Source organism: Ostrea edulis, chromosome 5 (assembly GCF_947568905.1).
Source record: "Ostrea edulis chromosome 5, xbOstEdul1.1, whole genome shotgun sequence".
Taxonomy (NCBI): domain Eukaryota; kingdom Metazoa; phylum Mollusca; class Bivalvia; order Ostreida; family Ostreidae; genus Ostrea; species Ostrea edulis.
The window spans coordinates 13042638-13059462 of record NC_079168.1 but is presented as its reverse complement, the minus strand read 5'-3'; the positions used below and the strand labels follow the sequence as shown (position 1 = coordinate 13059462).

Below are 16825 nucleotides of genomic sequence, written 5' to 3'. Positions count from 1 at the left end.
GTTGATACTGTGGATTTCACAGCGTGTGATCCGGTTTTCCGGATCACCACACTGGTTTTCTGATTCCGTATCAGTATCCTCTGAAACTGATGCCGTCACAATGACGTCACAATGCATCAACGCAACGTTATTTGTGGAAAATATTGACCGCGTCACAAAACAAAACTACGTACACAAAACATAATTTCATGGTATGTCTGTTTTTGATAATTTGGATTACATTTATCATCTTATAAATGTGGATTTAAAATGCAGAAGGGGGTATATAATAAATTTATCATTACTACAGTAACTTGATCCGAAGAGTTGGATCACGTCTCGTTGACAGGCGCGGATCATCAGATCAAACTCGATGCTACGCGTCTCGTGTGATCTGATGATCCACGCCTGTCAACTCGACGTGATCCGACTCTTCGGATCAAGTTACTGTAGTAATAATATATATATATCGAATGTATTGATCACAAGTCTCTATGATCTGTATATTGCCAAGTCAGATACAGTTACAAGGTATACATTTCTTTATTAATCCAGAGTGGTTCTGGAGGTGTGGCATAAGTTTAAAGGTATTATCCTTGATTTTCTACTAATTTTTCTCTTGTTTCTTTATACAGTTCACGAACTGTTTGTTGATACAGTAGGTGTTGTGATTTTTATCTGATAACACTAAATATACATGTTCTACCACTACAAAGTCAACAACAGAAAACTAAAATCTTTGTTCATGATAATGGTACATGTATGTTGTGATACATATATCAGGTCTCGAAATTAACATATGTCCGTCAGTCCGTGACTGGTTAAAAGTCTGGAGGACTGACTGACATTTGTTTTAGTCAGTCCGATGGAACTAGTTAATTTCCTAAAGCATCATTTTGGAAAATATACTTATGAAATTTTATACACACATTTAGCATGCTTCGATCTGTAAATATTAGACGAATCTGGTTCGTAAATATAAATCCGACATTTAACTGTTACAATATTGTCTGAGGCATATTGAGTTTAATTTCATTTTAATAACATAAACGAAATATGTTTAATTATATCTGGAAAACTGTTGGACTGGTAAATTTTTCTGCGGACTGGTTGAAATTATACCCCATCAGTCCAGCTGGACTGGTGACATAAAAAGTTAGCTTCAAGCCCTGTATATCACTTGTTTCTATCATGATTGGTATCTTGAGGTACCAGCAATACTCAGTCCTATTGCTAATGAGGCCAGAATTGAGATCTTGTTTCCTGTATTGGACCCAGTAGTATGACCTGTTTTAGTTACAGATAGGAATATTGTCCTTTTTCTTCACTAAAAATGTTGATACAGTTTTTTTGAGCAGATCACTTTTATTAAGGTGATTGATCTACTTTTCAATGAAGACACTGCATACATGTAGAAAGATTTTACTGACTGAGATAGCCCCACTTGGCTTCACTACTATTCAGTAATGGAGATATTCTTTGCCATTATCCTTTACTTTAGGCATAATTTAGATCTTGCACTTGTTTGAAAGAAGTCCTAGAAAGATATTTATGTTTTTGCAGTATGATTCCTCCTCCACGACAACAGCCAGTTTAACAGGAACAACCAGCACAACATCGACAAGCGCACCCTCTATGACGACTTCTACAGCCGGTAACAGTGTATCCAAAACTAACTCCATCATCAATAACAGTAGTAGTAAGACTGAATTTCAGACTTCTTGCAGCATCAGTTTTCACTTTTGACTCGTGTGTGTATATATATATTGTGCTTGTATTGCATGTATTATACAATGTACATGTTGATGCTTGAAGTATTTCGACAACAGCTTTTAGTGTTTTCTCTGAATTTATTGATAATTTTTTCTCAGTAAACCTGTTTCATTTGTATAGTGTAAACAAACAATACCAAAACAAACTTTTGATTATGTGTGTTAATTTTCTGATCAGCTTCAGCTCCCAGTGGTAAAGCACCTCCAAACCTGCCCCCAGGTGTTCTCTTAGGAAATCCTCAGTACATAGTTGGACAAGGCACTCTACCATATTTTGTAAGTCCACAAATTTCTACTTGTGTTATTGTGGGACAAGACACTCTTCTACATGTATATTTTGTAAATCTACACATTTACCTGTCTTACTGTTAGACAGAGCACTTGACTGTGAGAGAAAAGTTTCCAGTTTGTATGCAGTTTTTCTGTCTGTCTGTCAAGGTCTATGACTTCAATGTGGTTAACAGATATTTCTTGGCACAGTCCTATTATTAACATTGGTTGATGCTACGGGTATTTTTTAGACAAGCATTCGGAAAGAATTGCATGTCCTCAACCAGCCATCCCCCACCCCTAATTGCTGAAAAAGGAATTATATGCAAAGGGCCAGAACTCTTGTAAAAGTGGGTCAACTGGCTTCAAATTTTATTTATGTTCATCACTGAAAAGCTACACAGCAAGCTTCCTATCAAGTGTGGAAAATGAATTTTATGCAAAGTCTTGTGTTTAATCATGTGAACAGTAATGAAAACAGTGGGTCATGCATCGTTGATGACATCTGAATTAGATTTAGAGCTATGGTATTTTAATTTAAAAAATGTGTTTCTGGTTGCAGGGTCTTCAACAACCTCTTTATGGATATGAAGATTTGCAGTTACTTCAGCAGAGGCTTCCTTTAGTAAGTAAACCATTAAAACTTGTCAAGATTAAAACAGAACTTTTATAGTAAACCATTAAAACTTGTCAAGATTAAAACAGAACTTTTACAGTAAACCCCTTTAAAAACTTGTCAAGATTAAAACAGAACTTTTACAGTAAACCCCTTTAAAAACTTGTCAAGCTTAAAACAGAACTTTTACAGTAAACCCCTTAAAAACTTGTCAAGATTAAAACAGAACTTTTATAGTCGGGTCAGCTCATTTGGTGTAGAGTGTTACCTACAATTGAAAAAAAAAAATCTTTATGTTGCAATGAAGTGTTCAACAGCATAGGGTATGCCCACCTTGTGATGCTTGGGAAGTTAATGGTTGTGTTGGCATATCAATGAACGTAGATGATCTAGATACAATGTCTATGAAGGAGTAAAAGACTCTACTCTTGGGTTCTTTGATATTGGTCATAGTAATTGCACACCATATTGAAATCAACAAAGAATATTACAGTGTGATCCCAAGTCTTTCTGTATCTCATGTGTTGGAAACCTTTTAAATCAGGTGTAATTATCAATTGAAATTGTTTGCATAAAACCTTGAATAATGTTAAGATTTGTAATTTAATTGATATGTACAAAGAGAAATGGAAAGTACTAAGCAAATGGAAGCCAGTGAATGAAATTTAAAATTAAAATCATTCAGTATTCTATTTTATTTCGCGTTCGAAGAATTTATATGAAAAATGATATTGCAATGCCACCCTTGCTGTACCGTCAAAATTGCTGTTGGACAAAAGTTAGCTATGCCAAAGTAGTACAGTGGAACCCCGTTATTACGTTTTTCATTTTTCCACAATAAAATGACGTAATACCAGGGGCAACGTAATAAACGTTCCCAGTGAAACCCGTTAAAAATATCATTTGGAAATTGTGTATCTTCCGTTGATACTCCTCATCTTATATGTCCGTAATTCTTGTTCTTATCCCTTTTCCTTATTTCTGGTGTAGGATACATAAGGATGTTTTGATAAACATTGCTTTTCTGCATTCGTTTCGACCGCCATTTTGTTCAACTTTAGCATAATGCGTTCATGTAAATTTCTCTCAATTACTCGTTCCGGTTCGTATTCAACATTCGTATAAAAAAAATAACAAAACATCATTTTTATTAGTTCTCTTATTACACAATACACAACACAATAAAAAAAAAATCCCACCCAAAAACTACAAAACTGTAGACACAAAACGCACACGATGCCCAACACTTACACACTTTTCTCACCAACGATAAACAATTTAAGCGCAATCCACATAAAAAATATAAAATGATGCACGGAGATTTCGTTTATAACACTAAATGATGGCACTAAAATCACATGCACATCAAAAGATTTTAGAATGTTCACTGAGGTAAATGCCGTGCACGAATCGGCCGATAACACTGGACAGTTTGATCGGTGTATGTATGGACGAGATTTACGAATACCCAACATGTCCAAACAACGGACAATTTTTTAATTGAACACCTTTAGTCACCTATGTCCAAGCAGTCACCCAAACTGTTTTAATATTGCTACGATAAATTTTGTCCTTCATGTTTGGTACCAAAGCTGTCTGTGATAGCTAAGGTAATCACACGATGCAGAAAATGCATGTGGTTGAGAAAGTATTATATCTTTGATTATGAAAAATGAAGTAAATCTCATAGAGTACAATTTCTAAACAAACATTATTTAATTGTTTATCACTGGCTTCGATACGTGGTATTCACCTGTATTGATGTCGCTAGATCTATCGAAGCGTGATCAGTCAAGCGTCTCTAATCCCCAAAGAGACCAGGAAATTTACGTGGTGATTGCCTGGGGCAGTGAAGGTGTGAATGGCTTATTATTTTGAGAATCACTATTGAATAATTAGGGGTTTATTACGTTTTTGTCAGAATTTTTACAACGTAATACTGAGTCCCGGCATCTTAGGACAACGTAATAACAAGGTTTATTTTATATAGGTTCGTTAAGAAATGGTTTTGTGCTTTGAAATTCTAACGTAATATGCGGACTAACGTAATAAAGGGGGAACGTAATAACGGGGTTCCACTGTATTGTACTAGCAATTCGGAGTATTAATAATTTGATGTGATTTTTGTAAAATTGGTAGAATATTAAAATGTTATTGATGTTTTCAAAGAGAGAATGCTATCCATGTTAACTATATGTATGTTTGCATTAAATTCCGTTTCCCAGAAAAACACTGTAATGTGTAGACCTTACATGATGAGGAGTCTCGTTTATGAAACGTGCAGGTGACCATAATGAATCATTACAAACATCTTTTTCCAGGCGGGCTACAACTACGATCTCTCTGGATTTGGAGTTCCCACGACATTAACGGGACGAGACCAACAGTCACTGGCAAATGTGCCGTATTCAGGTAGGTTAGACTTAAAACAATACTAGCTGTCATTTTTGATGTCGAAAATTTTTGTTGCAAAATTGGTATTAACCATTTCATTAGCAGTTAAAAAAAAGGGTTTATGAACTTTTGTTACTGAACTTTTGTAAATCTATCTAGAGGCTCTTAAGGAATCAAAATTACTTATTGTCTTCCCGTACAAAAATTGATTGCTATACATGTATATGTATAATGCTGTATATTGTAGAACCGAAATCTTTATTTTGATGAAATCTTAAAGCTGTATGACCCGATGTTCATGAATTATTTTTGTACATAATTACTTTAAAGCAGATTAATTACTTTACAAAGTTATCAACTTTCCCTTAATTACATGCTTGAAAACATCTGCATATAAAAGAAAACAGTGAGAATATTATTTAGAAAGTAAATATAGTGTGGTACATATATAAATCATCCGGAAAACCTCGGGCCTTTCACCCAAAGCACGGTGTATTCAGTGAAAGGCCCGAGGTGTTCCAGATAACGCATAAATTATACAGTGTTAGACGTCTATAAATAGCCCACGCGCGTCAGGGGAATCCCAACAACTCAGACGTAACTGTCTAGTTTTAAGGCTGAAAGAGCGTAAAACAACGAATTACTAAGAGGTATTTGATGATTTTATTTCTATTAAACTTATGGCACAGTACTGTTGTAACAAAATGCACAGCTTTACACAGATAAAACCACCGATGATCTGAAAGTTTGAACTGGTCACGTGACTGTCACTTGAAATGGCAGTGACGCGGTTGTTTGTAAACACCGATTTAGAATTGAATAATTTTGGTTGAAACAGGTGAAATAATGTATGACATGCCATACAGCCTCATAACTACATACGTGCGATGATTCAATAGATGGAAAAAAATGTTGTGATTCGGACCATACAGCGGCCTTATGATAGTTTTGTATGTAACTTTAACCATAGTTATTGATAAAATTAAAACTAAGTTTAATTGATAGATTATCATCCCCGCCCGCCCCGAATTTTTTTATTTTGCGAAACTTGCGATTTCCGGAATATTTTCATGTCCGACTCCGGTATTTATACTTCTTGTTTACATTTCCGGTATAGCAACGTGAAAAGCCACGTGAAGAAAATAGATCTATATGGTTTTCTTAATTTCTCGCGTTCTTACAGGCGTAAATCTTGAAGAAGATAGGTATATTTCTGTTTGAAATTAAAGCTTAACCTAGAATTCGTCTGTGAAAATAGCATAGATTGATATCCACCTGGCATTAAATGATGCGCATCTGTTGAAAAAAAACTCGTTTGTCTTTAATATTTTTCTCAGAAAATAAAAATGGAAAAATAAAATCCTCCCACCCGCCCCATACTTTTTGCTGACTCTGGATGATAATCTACTAATTAAGCTGAATTGGCCTAATAGCACATTTTTGAAACAAAAAATAAAATTTCTGATTTGGAGCTAATATTACTTAACTGCAATGGTCACATGTGCTGTATTCAGGGTAAGTGCAATGGTCACATGTTTTGTTGTGACAAATTCAAGTTGGTGAAAATTATATAACCCCAATACCATATTTGGAACTACCCTTTGGAAAGCCAATGGGATCAAAATTCTATCCTTGTATTCAAACTATGGAACTATGCACTGCAATATAAATGTAAAAAAAAAAAAAAAAGATGTAACTGTAGGAATGATAAATATAACTTGACAATATTACAGTAATTTGTAATGCTGAGAACCGGTACTTCTCAAAACTTCACTAAAGTGTGGTATGTGTGCTATATATAGTGGAATTTCACTGAAACAAGGAACTCTTTTACAGGGACAGACAACAAGCTGACGAGAGTGGATGCCCAGTCACCCATTCCTACGACGCAGACCTCCTCCCAGTCAACACACCAGCAACAACAGCAACATTTCATTAATCTCCCGTACGGCTACTACTACCCCTCAGTACTTCCTAATGCTGCTGCTGCTGCAGGCTTTCAGTTCCCAGGAACTCCAATGTTTCCTGTAAGATTTATTCTGAAAATTCTATTTTTATGTGTACTGCTGAATGCATTAGAATATTCCTTATGAAAGAAATGATTCTTTCTTAACATTTTGAATTTGGCTAACCTGAGGCAGATTTCCTTACAAGGGAAGGAACAGGAAAACTAAGGTTATGGCATTTAGGAGGCATGTTCAAAGTTTAGGATGGATCTTTTGTTGAAACCTTCCTTTGTGCATATTCAAATTTATGAAGGTGACCATGATATTAACATAGTATGTCGAGTGGTTATACATTGGGTTCCTTCATTAATCGTAGTGGTCAGTCAGTGGGTATTGACCGTGACAAAATTCTTTTCGGACGAATTTGAATTATGGTGGGTTTTTTTTTCAGGTCCCCCCTGTAACAAATACAGCACATGCAGGTACAGCAGCCTCCGCCCAGTTCCAGAAGTACGGATCACACTATGGAAGTAAACAAGGTATGCTGTCACCCATCGTCTCTGGAGTTTTAGTGAAATAAAGCATCAGAGCCATGTTAGAATAGTGAACAGGCTTGTATTGAACTGATTCTTGTGAATTGTCGTTCGGTGTCTTTTCTCTTGATTGGTGTGTCCAGTGTGCTTCCCAGAGTGGGATTGAGGCAGATGTAGCAGCACCTGATAAGACTGAATTTCCATTTCAGGGTATGAAGACTTGACTCAGGCAGCCGATTTCTCCAAATCCAGCTATTTGAATCAGTCCCAGAATAAAGTGTCTTCAGTGTCAGGTAATCATTGTGTTCTGTCATTAGTCAGCGCTGGGAAAAATACATTGTTCAGTATGTTCTATGTCATTAGTCACACTAGGAAAAAATAAAAGTGTTCTCAGTATCAGGTAATCATTGTGTTCTGTCATTAGTCAGCACTGGGGTAAAAATTGTTGTTCTAGTTGCACAGCATGATATACATGTAGTAGTGTATGATTCTGATGAAGTGTAACAACCAGTGTGAGTGAAATTACTGAGTAGCATACCCTGAAACAAAGTTTGAGGGGTGTCAAGGAATGACTGCAGTCGTGTCATCACAAAGGGCTGGAGAGAAGAAGTTTAACTTCTTGACTGTCTTTTAAACAAAGGTAAAATGCTTGCACTGATAGAAAGGCTAGTGTAGAAGTAAGTGTTAATGTAGCATTCAAATAAAGTATTCTTTGAAAGTGCCCCATTTTGGATGAGTCTGGTGAAGTTATTGTTATTGCCAAAAAAATGAAATAATAGGATTTATATCCCACTGGAATGTGGGCATTTTCTTTTTCAGTTCATGTGTATAATGACTGTTTGTTTCTGACAGGTGGAACAGTGACAGCTGCCGATCTACCTGGTACAGGATATGGCAAATCTCATACACAGGTAAACAAAGCACAAAGTCAGTATTTCATACACAGGTAAATAAAGCACAAAGTTGATATCTCATACACAGGTAAACAAAGCACAAAGTCAATATCTCATACACAGGTAGATAAAGCACAAAGTCAGTATTTCATACACAGGTAAATAAAGCACAAAGTCAATATCTCATACACAGGTAGATAAAGCACAAAGTCAGTATTTCATACACAGGTAAATAAAGCACTAAGTCATATCTCATACACAGGTAAACAAAGCACAAAGTCAATATCTCATACACAGGTAAACAAAGCACAAAGTCAATATCTCATACACAGGTAAACAAAGCACAAAGATAATATCTCATACACAAGTAAACACAAAGTTAATATCCCATACACAGGTAAACAAAGCACAAAATCAATATCTCATACACAAGTTAACAATATACAGTCAATATCTCATTCATAGGTAAGCACATAGTTGATATCTCATACATTTGTAATCAAAGTACAGTCTATCTAATGCACAAGTAAACAAAACACAGCCAATAACGTGCACAGGTTAACAAAGCACATAGTTCATATCTCATACACAAGTAAACAAAGCACAGTCGCTATTAGGTATGTAAATTACCTTCTGATTAATTAAAACGGAATAAGGTAAAAACTAGTGTTGCTAGTAAGTTAGCATTATTTCAGAAGGCAATTTACAGCACAGTAGTAGTATAGTTGTAGAAAGGTGGTGGGTATATGCATACAGAAATCATATTATTCAATGTATATTAGATGTATCTGTTAAACATACATGTATGTACAGAGTATAGAAAAATAACATCTTGAGATAATTTTACTTTCAAAACTTTATACAGAGCATTAACTAAATCAAGAAAACAAATTTAAATGAACTTTGCTGGAATTCAATCCTCCGTGGTAAATGATATTCCAGTATTGTATCCAGAATTTTCATCTTAGGCTGTACAAGGCCAGAACTTTCATATTGGGCTGTACAAGGCCAGAACTTTTATCTTGGGCTGTACAAGGCCAGAACTTTTATCTTGGGCTGTACAAGGCCAGAACTCTAAGGAGGAATAAGACACCTGAGAAACCTGATAGGGATGGAAAGTGGAAGATGTGTTCAGTAATGTTTTGGAATTAAAAACTTTAGAATTCACTTTATTTAGTTGAAAAATTCAAGTTTTAGAAGAAAGTAATCTGGAAAATAATTAAAACCCCTGCTAGACTTGAGCAAATGATTAGTAGACTGTAGTTGACAGATTTGTTCCCTGAATGAGCTAAGTAATTAAATTTGATAGGAAATACGAATATTTCATACATGTTCCAAAGGAAGTCGGCCATTTTGACTATGTCTTATTTCTCCTTCACATCCAGAACTTTGACCTTGTATAAGTCCAGAACTAGAAAACTTGGATGTCAAAAGTACCTTTGACCTTGGATTTCACAAGTCCAGAATTTTAACTTTGGCTCAACTTTTGAATTTTAGAAAAGACCTGAATTTTCATTTGTCATGCATATGCCTTTAGTGAAGGTGACATACAAAATTCACCTGCTAGTGACCTCGGATCAAGGTCATACATGTACTTTGATGTCAAAGGAATTGTTGCTGGGTACATTGCATTTAACAAATGTTTTGAATTTTTTTGCCTCCTCAAAATTGTGGTACATACCTAGCATACAGTCTAAACTACCTTAGCAGCCCCCTAAATTACGGAATCTGTCATTTGGCAGTATTTAACTCCATCAAACATTATTATCTACAAGAATTGTTTGTATTAATGGATGCCCAGCGTTGTTGACAATCAACTGATTTTAGTGACCTGGAGCAAGGTCCATGATAATACACCCCTTGTAGCTTGGATGCAATAAACATATAGGTCTAATCTCAACAAAATATCCCAACTTACCAGAGTGCGATTGTTCAAACATGGCCGAGAGGTTAGAGCGTTCACCTTGCATGCGGAAGGCCGGGGTTCGAATTCCGGCCGCGACAGACCTAAGTCGTTAAAACAGGTAGTGACAGTTCCATCGCCAAACGCTTGGCATCAGGTGTGAGTGTCACAGGTCCTCGGAGATGACCTTAAAAACGGATGTCCCTTGTCACAGTAGGTGTGGCTCACTAAAGAACCCTCACTGCTCAATGGCCATAAGTGCCGAACATAGGCCTAAATTTGAAACCCTTCACCGGTCTTGGTAGTCACGTCTCCATATGAGTGAAAAATTCTTGAACGAGACGTTAAGCAAGATGCAATCAATCAACCAAATGATTTCAATCGGTGCTGGTTTTCACTTTGCAGTCAATGATGATGCCTAAGGATACAGATATTTATTTAATGATGTGACGAAATAATGGCATAGAAGTCATGTAATAGAAAACATATTACCCTGTATGTTAATTATAAAGTACCCTGTATGTTAATTGTAATGTACCCTGTATGTTAATTGTAATGTACCCTGTATGTTAATTATAATGTACCCTGTATGTTAATTGTAAGGAAAGAGTTTGTCTCTATAACACTACTAGTATTTAATATTCCAATTCTTTGATGGTACATGGAAAATCATCCATAAGAAACTTGGATCTTGTGAATGACATATGTTACTGGTACCAAAAATCTCATTATTTTTAAAATTCCTATAATATCCCAGACTATTCAGCGAGTCACAGTTTTAGTGGGATTTTTTTTAATTCCCAGAAAAGCCATGTGACAGTCCACACTATCTACAGTCCTCCAGGACATGGCACTTCAACAATCATAGCTTGGAACTAGGTTAAAACTATGCTTACAACAGGAATGAATACACATTGTAAATCTGATATGAAAGTTCAAATGAGGAAAATGAATGTTTCAAGCAATGATAAAATACATCTTTGTGTCAGGGGGATAGACATTGTATAACGAGCGAGTGATACGGATAGAATACGCTGTATTACTACAAGTTGTACATTGTTATAGGTGTTATCATGAACTAATGGGCATGAAAGACAGTGTTTTGCTTTTCAGATGCTTAATTTGGGTGATCGAGTTACAAAATCCTATCCTCCCAGACACCAACGAACGCATGATGTAAATATATACCTTCCTTATACTGTGAAGACACTAAAGCATGTTTTTGATTTGGTGGTCATGGGGAAAATAATGAGTGTGGATAGCTGATTGGAAACTAATTTTTGTCTTTTTGAGTTGTTTTTGCTATGTAAATATTCCAAGGTTTTGCATACATGAACTTTGAGCAAGATTTTAAAACTAAAAATGGGAGCAACTCTTTGTAATAAGCATGTATTGTGATTCTTATGTTAGTGAACAGATTCTAACAAAATTTACTAACGGAATTACACACTGAGCGATGTTTGTCTGTGTTTGTTGATCCGAATGATGAGGAGAATTCTTGTTGTTTTGCAGGCATTTGACAAACAAGGCTTCGCTGCTGGTACTCCTCCCCCATTCAGCCTGCCCCTAGCAGCTGGAACACAAGCTGGCCCCATGGGAGCCCCTGCAAACCCTTATGGAACTCCAGCACCATTTGTTCCTATGATGCCCCACTCACAGATTCTCCACCCTGGACTTCATCAGGTGAATATTTGTGGTTGATGTAATTTTATTAAATTGGATTTTGATGTGTTGTGTGATGTGAGGAACTGAATAATTCCCGGAATGAAAGGTGTGTCTCCATGTTATGGTTTAGGGATACAGTGGAACCTCGTTTTTACGTTCATGGTTTATTAAGCTGGAATGCGTATTACATTGGAATTTTAAAGCACAAAACAATATCTCAACTAACCTATATAAAATGGACATGGTTATTACCTTGTCCCAAGATGCCGTGATTTGATATGATGTAAAAATTCTGAGAAAAACGTACTAAACCCCAGCACAGTCAATGGTGTTTAAGATAATCAGCAATCCACACACTTGGACTGCCCAGAACTGTCAAAGTGTACATTTCCTAGTCTATTCGGAGATTAGTGACACTTGACAGATTTAGTGGGGTTCCTCTTTTCAAAGCTATTGATAAACAATTATACATGAATAGTGTTTATATCAAAACCTCTGTAAAATTTACTTCAACAAACAGCTTGGGTAACAGATAAAACAAAATATAAATTATAGTCCCTTCGGTGACATTCTAAATGAACGTCGCATTTCTGGTAAACTTGTGTGATTAGTAGGAGTTTTCCTGCTGATAAATAATGATTAGGACATAAAGAAATTTGGACATTTGAAATAAGCTGTCAATGAATTTGAGCTTCAAAGTCTTTGAAACAAGGAAACAGAATAAAGAAATATTCAACCTCCCTCTCTATTATGGAGAAAACATGTTTTCAAAGTAATGTTTTTATTGGATTTTACTTGCAACCTTTATCAGATATCCCCGGTTTTAAGTTATTTTATGAAAAAATGAGAAACATAATAGCAGGGTTCCACTGTATGTTCAGCAAAGGTCTCTTCTGTTTCAAGAAAATTCAAGGATTCACTGTTATTTTAAATGCCAAATCTAAATGCATTAAATAGCTTATCTTGGTGATGAAAACATAAAATGATCAATGATTTATTTTTTTGTTCATGTTGATTTCATAGGACACTAGCCCTGGAACAACCAGAGGAAGCCAACCACAGAATACGTCCCAGTCCAAGGGGAATGCAGCCAAGCCCTACAGCGTGGGAGGATACTGGAACAACAACTAGGTGAAGGACAGCTGTCCCACCAAATCAAACCAAAAAAATCGAAAAATTGTCTTTTTTCTGGCGTTCTTGATGTACTCTTGTTCTCTAGTAACGATGTATAGTCTCGTACACGGGTGTGGAATCGTGCAGACAACTGGGTGTTTTAGTGTGTCGCTCACAATGGCATAGGCAAAAAAGCATTACGCAGAACGAAAACAGGTTATCCAACACGTATATCTGGGTTTATTTACATACTATATGGAGAAAACCTCCAGAAAGAGATTGTACATATTTTTTTTCTCTCTTTGTATTCATTCTGTATTGGTCAAAGCTGTACATTCAGTAGTTGCATTGCTGTGCGTTTTAAAAAACTTTTTGCTGATTGGGGATATAACCAATGTAGGTGAATTGTGCTTGCTGATGTAAGAGAAATGGCAGTTAGAGGTATTTTTATACAAGGTGTAAATTCATACTATTTATTGTGGCTTGGTCTTTGTTTTCACAGAATGAATTGGGTATTTGTGCCTTAGTAGTCAGCACAAACAAATATGATTGGTGCACAAGATGACTGGTTCTTCAGTATTTAAGAATTCTGATGCTGTTGAAATCTTGGAACCCAACCCCCCTTGTTTTCTTTCAAAAGTTAAGTCGAACCACGTTTTAGGTGGTATGTTTCTTATCCATTTACAACATCCCCAAAATGTTACTTACATGTTCTAGTTGGTATCATTATTTTGTATATAGCTCAGATGTGAGGACAGGTTTTGTCCTGAATAAGCTGATCAATTGTTTGAATATTGGTTGTATTGAATGTTTTCTAAAACCAAATCACTGTGCAAGATTTCTTGCTAGTGTAACAAATATTGTCACCAGATCTTTGGTGTTTAAAGTGAGACAAGTAAAATACTTTTATGTGCAAGTGTGTATTTCAAAGATAAATATATGTATGCATGTGTAAAATTTTTTAACATTTTTCTCACGTAAATCCTTGTAAATAACATTATTGTACATTTCTCATTCAGTATGGTACAAGTTTATTTTGCTTTTTTATTATTAATGGAGACTTGCGTAACGTAAATTTCTATTGTGCTCATAATAAATTGATGAAATAAAATGACAGTCTTTTTAGCTTTTTATTTAAAATTCCACTTATTTCACTTGCAGACTTTTGAATGAAAGAACTCCAAAATATATCAACTTTTATATGTACTGGTAATTTCACAATAGATGTTTTGAAGATTTTTCTTCTGTCTACGGGGATTTCTGATTGCCTTTCATGAGAACCATTAGAGAACAATCATTCAAGGGTTACTATGAATGTCTCTTTAAATTTATTAGATCATGAAAACAGGAAATACTTTGACCTTTTATAATCCTTTACTATCATTTAATACAGATTGAGAAGGATACAATACATATGTACAGTACATAAAATCCAAACAATGTGCTGCATGTATTTAATTTCGTAAATCTACTGCAAATGCTACCATTTCTGCAAGTTAAATTAAAAAGATGTGCAATTTCTGGTTTTCAAGAACACCATGAGATTTTCATTCTACCCTACAAACGTTTTTACTGGCCTCCCTTTAATTGCTGTTCAAAATTTTTAAACATCTTAATAATGATTTATGATCTGATACATGCTTTAAATTTCGGTATTTGAAGCAAAATTTACTGTAAAATGAATTTTGTAGGTCATCAAAATTGCATTTTTAACTTAGAATTTGAATGGATGGTCATTTAGAGTAGGGGAACAAAAATGTAAGCTTAAAACTTTTATTAGGTCACCTGAGTAAACTCGGGGTGACGTATTGCAATTGGTTTTCGTCTGTCGTGCGTTAACAATTGAACATTTTTTAACAGTCCAATTCTTTTCAAATTTGGTATGAAGCATCATTGGGACAAGGGTGACATAAATTGTAAATTTCAGGACTCCAGAACACCTGGGGCCCTAGGGGTGGGGCAAAAACTGCCCAAAATTGACCAATTTTCAAAAATCTTCTCAAGAACCACACACACGTAAGAAAAACTAAATGCATGGTGATGTAGAGCTGGAAGGCCTCTACCAAAATTGTAAATTTCATGATCCCTGGGGTAGGGGTTCTGCACGAGAGCCTCTACTAAAAATGTGAAACTTGTGACCCGTGGTTAGGGGTTCAAGGTCAAGGGTGGATCATGCAGTGAAAATGCATCATGTCTATTCCTGAACATCCTGGAAACAAAGATGCATAATTTTAATGATCATGGAAACTATTTTGTGGCTCATAGGGCAGGGGCTATATGGATCATTGGAGGGAAAACTTATTAAATGTTAAGATATCTTCTGTACTTGTGACCATCTAAAAAAACCAAATAAGGTGCAGTTATATTTAGCATCGAGACCTACCAAAAAGTTGTAAACCATGGATGAGGGGATATACCCTAAGAAAGGAGATCACATTTTGAAAATAAAAAGTTTTTTAATATATGTTCCAACCCAGAACATCTAGCACCTAATCTGGGTGCATAGTTATATTGAGCAATGGATGCCTTTTACCAAAATTGTGCAATTTCTGACCCCTGGGTTTGTGGTTCTGGCCCACGTGTAACTGCAGATCTGTAGCTCTGAGAATTTATTGGAACAGGTCTGTCCAAATATTTTCCAGAGCTGTAGCTAGCCAACGTACGTGGGACTCTAGCTCAAAATAGAAATGCATTCCATCTTAAAAAATATTCTTTTCCTGAACATCTACCTAATATTGTACACAAATGTTGCTCAAGACCTGGATGTGTCATGTCAGTAATTTGAAATGAGGCCCATGGCCACATCACTCACCCGAGTCACCTTGGCCCTGCTGTTGTGCTTTCCGAAAGATTTCTTTATGTCCCCCGTCACAATGTGGTCGGGGCAATATAGTTTTACCCTTCGTCCTTACGCGACACCCAGTTTTCTGGACTTTTTTCTAAACTCCCCGAGATATTGAATTGAGGTGACCGCTGAGGTTAAGAGTGTTTGCCCTGCATGTGGAAGGCCGGCATTCGAATCCTGGCCGTGACAGAACCCAAGTCATTAAAACAGGTAGTGACAGTTTGCTCGGCATCAGGTGTGAATGTCACTGGTCTTCAGAGATGACCTTGAAAACGGATATCCTGTGTCACATTAGAACCCTCACTGTTCAATGGCCGCGGTACCCAAAAGGTACCCCCAAAAATAGTAACTTAGACAGTTGCAGGGAAAAGAACAATGTACCCGAAAAAGTACCCGCCTGCAGCTAGAAATATTTTTAAAGTGCGGTTCCAAAATGGGTAGACTTTCGGGCACCCTTTAGGTACATTCCAGGTACCGTTTGGGTACGTTCCGGGTACTTTTAGGTGTACCCGTAAAGTACCCAAAGTTTACACACATTGTACCTGAAATGTACCTATTTTCTGTTAGGGCATAAGCGCCGAGCAAAGACCTAAATTTAAAGCCCTTCACCGATCTTGGTGACGTCTCCATATGAGTGAAAAGTTCTCGAGATGTTAAAGATGATACAATCAATCATGTATGCAGGTGTATATGGATGAGTAACAGATCAAGTTTGAGTTTTGTTTCAGTTCATTGATTTTTAATGGAGTTGTGCTCCTTTAACGTAAAAAATTACTGTTACGACCAGTTTTCCGGACTCTTAATTAAATTCCTAAACGCCTTAATTGAGATATTGAACTGATTTTTTGTATGCCGATGTATATTGATGAGTTACATATTGAATTTGATTTTTGATG

The 16825-nt window shown here is 36.0% G+C and overlaps 1 protein-coding gene across 10 annotated transcripts in view; it reads left to right on the top strand.

The window, feature by feature from the left end:
• The window catches only part of LOC130055142 (ubiquitin-associated protein 2-like), a 35712-nt gene extending 21517 nt beyond the window's left edge, over positions 1 to 14195 (top strand). For 4 of the 10 annotated variants that reach the window (XM_056166719.1, XM_056166717.1, XM_056166721.1 and 1 more), the window contains exons 16-26: positions 1543 to 1678; positions 1930 to 2027; positions 2584 to 2646; positions 4959 to 5049; positions 6868 to 7058; positions 7429 to 7516; positions 7720 to 7803; positions 8363 to 8421; positions 11420 to 11482; positions 11819 to 11989; positions 12995 to 14195. In XM_056166719.1, coding sequence (XP_056022694.1) covers positions 1543 to 1678; positions 1930 to 2027; positions 2584 to 2646; positions 4959 to 5049; positions 6868 to 7058; positions 7429 to 7516; positions 7720 to 7803; positions 8363 to 8421; positions 11420 to 11482; positions 11819 to 11989; positions 12995 to 13102 — 1152 coding nt within the window. In that variant the 3' untranslated portion in view covers positions 13103 to 14195. The remainder of the gene's footprint in view (positions 1 to 1542; positions 1679 to 1929; positions 2028 to 2583; positions 2647 to 4958; positions 5050 to 6867; positions 7059 to 7428; positions 7517 to 7719; positions 7804 to 8362; positions 8422 to 11419; positions 11483 to 11818; positions 11990 to 12994) is intronic. The other 6 variants (XM_056166723.1, XM_056166722.1, XM_056166727.1 and 3 more) reach the window with 3 other exon arrangements.
• Positions 14196 to 16825: the final 2630 nt, after the last annotated feature.